Source organism: Eimeria tenella, genomic scaffold, assembly GCF_000499545.2.
Source record: "Eimeria tenella Houghton genomic scaffold, Eth_scaff61, whole genome shotgun sequence".
In the NCBI taxonomy this organism is placed as follows: Eukaryota; Apicomplexa; class Conoidasida; order Eucoccidiorida; family Eimeriidae; genus Eimeria; species Eimeria tenella.
In genome coordinates this window covers 62,268-69,465 of record NW_013543425.1, presented here as the reverse complement: position 1 = coordinate 69,465, position 7,198 = coordinate 62,268, and the positions used below count along the sequence as shown (strand labels likewise).

The following is a 7,198-nucleotide window of genomic DNA, read 5'->3' as shown; positions in this document are numbered from 1 at the left end:
AGGGTTTAGGGTTTAGGGTTTAGGGTTTAGAGTTTAGGGTTTAGGGTTTGGCTGCAGGGCGTTTGAGGCCGAGAACGCGGAGCTGGGGCTGCTGGGGGTGCCGCGGGCGCTGAAGAAGCTGGAGAGCCGCGCAGCAGCAGCAAAGAAAGTCTTGAGTGCCAACAAAGCAACAAATGTGAAGATTGAAGGAGTTTACAAAAACAAAAGTTTGGAAAAGCTGCTGACGCGCGAGGCCCTGGAGCAGCAGCTCGAGCGCAGCAGCAGCAGCAGCAGCAGCAGCAGCAGCGGCGGCGGCGGCGGCGGCGGGGGGCTGCTGCAGCAGGTGGGCGCTGCTGCAGCAGCCGCGCTCGCTGCTGCGGGCGAAGCTGCAGCAGCAGCAGCAGCAGTGGAGCTGCTGGGGGGCGCCTGGAGAGTGCCGCGAGTGCTGCAGGAAATTAAAAAAATAAAAGGAGACAGCAGCACGAAAACTCATTTAAATGGAGACGAAGCAATGGCAACAGGAGCAGCATTTGCTGCTGCCAATGCCACTTTGACTTTCCGCGTCAAGAAGCTGCTGCTGCACGACGGCTCGCCCCACACCTACTCCCTGCGCTTCCTGCCCCTGCAGCAGCAGCAGCAGCAGCAGCAGCAGCAGCAGCAGGAGAAGGTGCTCGTCCCGCCCTTTGGGAAGCTCAGCGGCAGCAAAAAGGTCTCCTTCAAAACCCAAAATGATTTTGCTGTTGAGCTGCTGGAGAATGGCCACGTCTTGACCACCCACGCAGTCTCCGGCGTCCACGCTGCGCTGCAGCAGCAGCAGCAGCAGCAGCAGCAGCAGGGGGAGGAGGAGGAGGTCTCGAGAGCGGAGTTAATTTTCTCAATTGACACTGCAGGGGTAATTGAGTTGAAAGATGCAAACTTGGTTGTGGAGAGGAGTACGTACACCGCAGAGGACCCGAAGGAGGCTCCTGCTGCTGCTGCTGCTGCTGCAGGTGCAGGTGCAGATGCAGCAGCAGACCCAGCCGCAGCAACGGGAGACGCCGCGCCAGCAGCTGCATCAGCAGCAGACGGCGAGGGGGAGAAGAAGTGCAACGACCCCTCAGACCCCGCCTGTGCCGCTGCCAGCAGCGACAGCAGCAGCAGCAGCAGCAGCAGCAGCAGCAGCAAGGGGAAGCGGGTGAAGGTCGCGTCTCGGTACCCGCTGAGCGTGAGCAGCACGCACGCAGCTCCGGTGCCGCTGTCTGCTGCGGAGAAGAAGCAGCTGCAGCAGCTGCTGCTGCAGCAAGAAGCAGCAGACCGCGAGGCGCTGCTGCTGCAGGAGTCCCTTAATGCTCTCGAAACTTATATTTATGCAGCAAGAGCCCAGCTGCGGGAGGGGAAGCTAGACGAAGTAACGGAGCAGCAGTTTCGGGAGCAGCAGCTGCAGCAGCTGCAGCAGCAGGAGGACTGGGTGTACGGGGAAGCAGCAGCAGCAGGCCTTGCTGCAGTGCAGCAGCAGCTGCAGCAGCTGAAAGACACCATGGAACCCGTCTTCCTGCGGCAGCGGGAAGCAGCAGCAAGAGTCTCCTTAATCCCCAAAGTTGACCAGCTGCTGCGGGATGCTGCAGCAAGACTGGAGCAGCAAGCAACAGCAAGGCCGTGGGTGGCAGCAGCACGGGTTTCGAGTGTACGTACAGCGCGCGAAGAGCTGCTGCAGTGGTGGCAGCAAATCAAGCAACAGCAGCAGACGCGCTCGCTGCTGCTGCCGCCGCTCTTCACGGAAGCAGAAGTAAAAGCAAAAGTCAAAACTCTTCTTAATCAAATCAAAGCTCTCGAAAACATTCCCAAACCTGCCAGCAGCAACTCCAAGGGGCCCCACGCCAAGAAGGAAGGAGCAGACAAGGAAGCAGCAGCAGACAAGGCAGCAGCAGCAGACAAGGAAGCAGCAGCAGACAAGGAAGCAGCAACAGACAAGGAAGCAGCAGCGGACACGGAAGCTGCAGCAGACAAGGAAGCTGCAGCAGAGAAGGGAGCAGCGGAGGAGGAGGCAGCAGCAGATAAGGACGCAGCAGCAGATAAGGACGGAGCAGCAGATAAGGAAGCAGCAGCAGAGAAAGAAGCAGCAGCAGATAAGGAAACAGCAGCAGATAAGGATGCAGCAGCAGAAGCAGCAGAAACAGAGACAAAGGAGGAGGCAGCAGCTGAGGAAGAGACACGAAAGGAAGCAAAAGACGAACTCTAAAGGTGGGGTTTGAGCAGCAGCAGCAGCAGCAGCAGCAGTTGCTGCTGAAAATTGACGTGAATTTGCAGCTGCGGCCGGCAGAGCAGCAGCATCTGCAGCAGCAGTTGCTGCAGGCGTTGCTGCGGCGGTTTTGCTGCGTGGGCGTCGGCAGCACAGAGAGGCCCCACAAACTTGAGGGTTTGGATTAAGGCTAGCGAGGGTTTAGGGCCTAGGATTTAGGGTTTAGGGTTTAGGGCCCCCTTGAGTAACTTATTATTTGTTGTTACGCTGCTTGGGGCAGAGGACAGGGGGCCCTGCTGCTGCGGGGGGCCAATGCGGCGAATGAACCAAAGTAGGCAGCCCGTTTTGCTGCTGCTGCTGCTGCTGCTGCTGCTGCTGTTGGTGTAGCAGCAGACCGTGCAGTTGCTGCTGCTGCTGCAGCAGCAAACCGCGCCGAGGCTGCTGCTGCAGCAGCAGCAGCAGCCGGCGTTCGGGTGTGTATGGGCGGCGCGGCCGGCCGCGGCGGCTGGGCTGTATGTACACCTGAGAGTTGGAACGAATTGTATTTAAACTTCTGAAGAATTATAATTCATTATTAGCTGCTGCTATTTACACTTAGAAGAGAAAAGAAAGAAAGAAAGGCGGAGAGCCGGGAGTGCTAGAGTTCCCTGTACGTACACCCCAGCATCGGGGGTTGCTCCCCCGGATCTCGGCTCTTTATGGAGGGTTTTCGTTGCTGATTGGACGAAAATAAATGTTTTTAATATTTTAAATCACTAAAAGAAACTCGGAAGAAAAACAATGCGCTGTTCAGTGGGCGCCGGGGTGTACGGGCAGGCTTGGGCTAACTGTGTCGGTGACTCGAGGGTTTCGCCGCGAGCACTGGACTCGCAGCTTTTTCTGCTTCTTCTTTCGCATTTCTTTTATTTATTTTAATTTTTTAAACTCAAATTCAATTTATTTACTTCCAAACGCGCCTTTTCTCTCCGTCGCGAGCAGGGCGGCAGCAGCCGCCGTCGCGGAGCCGGCGCTGCGCGCAAACCCTAAACCCTAAACCCTAAACCCTAGGCCCTCGCCCGTCTGCCGACTCCTCGCGGCCTCCCGCGCGCGGTCATGGGCCCCAGGTGTACGTACACCCCACCAGGATGCAGACAAACGCCAACAGAGTGGGGGCCCCTGTCCCTCACAAACCCCCGAGAATAAGAAAAAGATTGCCGAAGAGAATTCCCCCCGAGGCGGCTTTGGAGGTGCAGAGTCGAACCCTCTTGAGCCCGAAGGACATTGAACTGCTCTACGCGAGGCGAGGGTTTAGGGTTTAGGGTTTACGGTTTAGGGTTTGCGCCCAAGAGCCACGTCCTAGGGTTTAGGGTTTCCCCAACACCCCCTCCGCACTCCCTCAGCCGCCAAGCCAGAGAGCCCCGCGCGCGGGCGCGGGCCGCTGCCGATGCAGCCCCCAGGGCCTAGGGTTTAGGGTTTAGGGTTTAGGATTTAGGGTTTAGGGTTTAGGGTTTGCGTTCAGGTTTCGCTGCGTCGCCCCTTATGGCCTCATGAACTACTCCGCCTTCTGCTCCATGTTAGGGGTTTTGGCGATGTTGAGGGAGACGCAAATAACGGACCGTCTCTTCAAGGCCTTCGACAGGGACCACAACACCGAGGTCCAAACCCTAAACCCTAAACCCTAAACCCTAAACCCTGGGCGCTTGAGTGTGCCGGCTGCTCCCCCGCGCACAGCGCTGTGCCCTGGAGCCACTTCCGCACAAAACCCTAGGGTTTAGCGCTCAGGGGCAGGGACTGGAGGTTGAGGGTTTAGGGTGTAGGGTTTAGGGTTTAGGGTTTAGGGTTTGCGGCTGCAGCTGAACTTCACCGAATTCGCAGTCGCCCTGGGGACAATGCTGTGCGGCAAAGAAGATGACAAACTTGACCTCGCCTTTAGGATTCTAAACCCCAGGTTTGTTTGTCTTTTTTTCTTTTTTTTAACTTCCTTTTCTCTTTTTTTTCTCTTTTTTGTCTCTTCTTTTTCTCGTTCTTTCTCCATTTCTTTCTATCATTTTGTCCCCTTTTGTCTCTGTCTCCTTCTGTCTCTTTTGGTCTCTTTTTTAGTCACTTTTTGTCACCTTTGTATCTCCCTTTGTCTCCGTTTTTGTCTCTTTTTGTCTCTCTTTTACCTCTTTTTGCCTCTTTTGTGTCCATTTCTCTGACTCATTTTGTTCCCTTGTGTGTGTGTTTTCTCCATCTCTTTGTGTCTCTTTTTGTCCCTCTTTTATCTTCATTTTTCTCTTCATTTTTGTCTCCTTTTGTCTTCCTTTTGGTTTGCTTTTGTCTCCCTTTTGCCTCCTTCTCTGTCTCCTTTTTTAAATCTTATTATTTCATTTTTTGCCTTTTTTGTTTCCTTTTTTGTCTCCTTTTTTCTCCTTTTTGTCTCTTTTTGTCTCTTTTTGTTTTCTTTCTCGTTTCATTTTCTATCCCCTTTTTTTCTCTCCTTTTATCTTCCTTTTAATCCCCTTTTTTGTTTCTTTTTGTTTCTTTTTTTGTCTCTTTTTGTCTCCTTTTATAGCTCCCGTTGTCTCTTTGGCTCTTTTTTAGTCTCCCTTCTCTATCTTTTGTGTCTCCCTTTTTGTCTCCTCCTTTATCTCCTTTTTCGTCTTCTCTCTTTTTGTCTCCTTTTTGTCTTTTTTTAATTTTTAAATTCTTTTTTGTCTCTTTGTAGTCTTTTCTTTTGTTTCTTTTTGTCTCTTTCTTTGCCTCCCTTTTAATCTCCTTTTTGTCTCTTTTTGTCTCCTTCATCTCTTTTATGTCTTTTGTCTTTTTTGTCCCTTTCTTTTCTTTTGCTTCTCCTTTTGCGTTTTTGCTGCTGCTGCTGCTGCTGCTGCTGATGCTGCTCTATTCCTGTGTCTTTGTTCTTTATTTCGAAGTGTTGAAGATTCTTTTTTATTTTTGTTTTTTTATTTTTTAATTTTAATTTCAATTTTTATTTTGCTGCTGTCTTTTGTCTCCTTTTGTCCTTTTATCTCTTAAGTGCCGTGTCCCCTGCCCCATCCACTGCCTCGCGTAAACCCTAAACCCTAAACCCTAATTTCCATTTCCTATTGTGCGGCTGTTGCTGCGTGTACCATAGCCGTAAACCCTAAACCTCAACTTTAATTCCCCACCACAGTAATCCCTAGGCCTTAAACCCTAAACCCTAAACCGTAAACCCTAGGTGCTTGGCTCCTTTGCAAGTTGACGAGCGGGGCGCCTGCTCGCGTGCTTACCTGCGAGCCAAACCCTAAACCCTAAACCCTAAACCCTTTCCGTTTGTGCTTAGCTTTACGGGGACCGGAGCCAGTCTATCTGACTATGACTTCGAAGATGACAACGAAGAAGATAGCAGCAGCAGCAGCAGCAAAGGCTCAAAGGAGGCACCAGGAGACGCAGAAGCAGCAGCAGCAAAGCCAGACGCGCAGCAGCAGCAGCAGCAGCAGCAGCAGCATCAGCAGAAGACACAGCCACAGACACAGCAGAGAAATCAGCAGGAAAACGCAGGCCGGCCGCCTTCGCCGCAGGCGCAGCTGCAGCAGCACCTGCACCAGCACCTGCACCAGCACCAGCAGCAGCACCAGCAGCAGCAGCCGGCAAACCCAGAGACTTCCCCGTTACCAAAGGTGCAGCTGCTGCGGCAGCAGCAGCCTGCTGCTGCTGCAGCGCCGAGCGAGCAGCAAGAGCCCGCTGGGGACCGGCCGCGCTCCCCGTCACCGCAGCAGCCGCAGCAGCAGCAGCAGCAGCAGCAGCAAGTGGTGTCCCGGCACGGGCGCGTGGTGAGTCTCGCAGCTTTTCGGAAACTCCAAACCCTCGTCTGTGCAGATAGTGTTTCCTTCGAGGGTTTTGTGTCTCTAATTCGAGCTGTGGAGGCTTCGCGGCGGATTCTGGTGGGGGATGAAAGAGCTGCTGCTGCTGCAGCAGCAATTAAAAGTGTCTTCTCCCGAGCAGCAACTTGGCTGCCGGACCAAACCCAAAGACTTTTCCTCAATGACTTCAAAGCAGCAGTCCGCAGCAGCCCCCCTTTTCTCGCGCTGCTGGGCGTTGACGTTGCTGCTGCAGCAGCAGACACCACTGCAGGCGGGCGCGCGGCCAAGGCCTGGAACGGTAAACCCTAAACCCTAAACCCTAAACCCTCGTCAGGCCCTGCGCCCCACACGCTGGCCCTGGCCGTTGCGCAGGCAGCGGCGCTGCTGTTCCCAGCTGCAGCACGGAGGCGGCTTGCTGCCGCTGGGATCGAGCAGGGCTAGGGTTCAGGGTTTAGGGTTTAGGGTTTAGGGTTTAGGGTTTAGGGTTTGCGTGCTACAGAGGCAAACGAGTCGAATAAGGCAAAGGCGGACGCCCCCGCGAAAAACACTCAAGACCCTTCAAACCAGCCATTCACCAGCACGCCGGGTTTAGATGCAGCAGAACGAAGGCAGCAGCAGCAGCAGAAGCAGCAGCAGCAGCAGCAACAGCGCCAGCAGCTGCAACAGCTGCAGCAGCAGCACAAACAGCATCTGCAGCAGCTGCAGCAATGCGTCGCAGACCTCCAAGAGATCGAGAGACACTTCTACAAACTAAAAAGGCAACTGTGGATGCAAGAGGGTGCGCTGCTGCTGCTGTCGTCGCTGTTGTTGCTGCTGCTGCTGGTGGTGTTGCTGTTCTTGTTGCTGCTGCTGTTGTTCCTGCTGCTGTTGTTGCTGCCGCTGGTTGATTTGCCTGGCTGTGTATTTGAATACCTCATCGCTGGCCTTTTCGCTGCTGCCGTTGCTGCTGCTGCTGCTGCAGACGTGTCTTCAAGCGACTGCAACCTGAGCTTGACGAACAGCGCAGCAGCACAGACAATGGCAGCAGCAGCAGCAGCGACAGGAGCGTCCATTGATGCAGGTGCAGTAGCAGCAGCAGCAGTAGCAGCAGCAGCAGCAGCAGCAGCAGCAGCATTTAGCTAGACACGGGGCAGGGGCCCCAGCTAATGCTGGAAGGGCGGCAGCGGTGGCAGCAGCAGCAGCAGCAGCAACAGCAGCA

General features: G+C 54.4%; 2 protein-coding genes across 2 annotated transcripts in view; both read left to right on the top strand.

Annotated features, from left to right (window-relative positions):
- Nucleotides 1-2,197, top strand: part of ETH_00018480 (DnaK family protein, putative) — a gene marked incomplete at both ends in the record, with an annotated part of 3,962 nt that extends 1,765 nt beyond the window's left edge. Inside the window, one exon of the mRNA XM_013377734.1 lies at nucleotides 58-2,197. Coding sequence (XP_013233188.1) covers nucleotides 58-2,197 — 2,140 coding nt within the window. The remainder of the gene's footprint in view (nucleotides 1-57) is intronic.
- Nucleotides 2,198-3,289: 1,092 nt separating this feature from the next.
- ETH_00018475 (Phosphatidylinositol-4-phosphate 5-kinase. phosphatidylinositol-4-phosphate 5-kinase) overlaps nucleotides 3,290-7,198 on the top strand; it is a gene marked incomplete at both ends in the record, with an annotated part of 8,149 nt that continues 4,240 nt past the window's right edge. Inside the window, 6 exons of the mRNA XM_013377733.1 lie at nucleotides 3,290-3,300; nucleotides 3,696-3,831; nucleotides 4,030-4,124; nucleotides 5,481-6,298; nucleotides 6,500-6,778; nucleotides 6,962-7,060. Of these exons, the coding sequence (XP_013233187.1) occupies nucleotides 3,290-3,300; nucleotides 3,696-3,831; nucleotides 4,030-4,124; nucleotides 5,481-6,298; nucleotides 6,500-6,778; nucleotides 6,962-7,060 (1,438 nt within the window). The remainder of the gene's footprint in view (nucleotides 3,301-3,695; nucleotides 3,832-4,029; nucleotides 4,125-5,480; nucleotides 6,299-6,499; nucleotides 6,779-6,961; nucleotides 7,061-7,198) is intronic.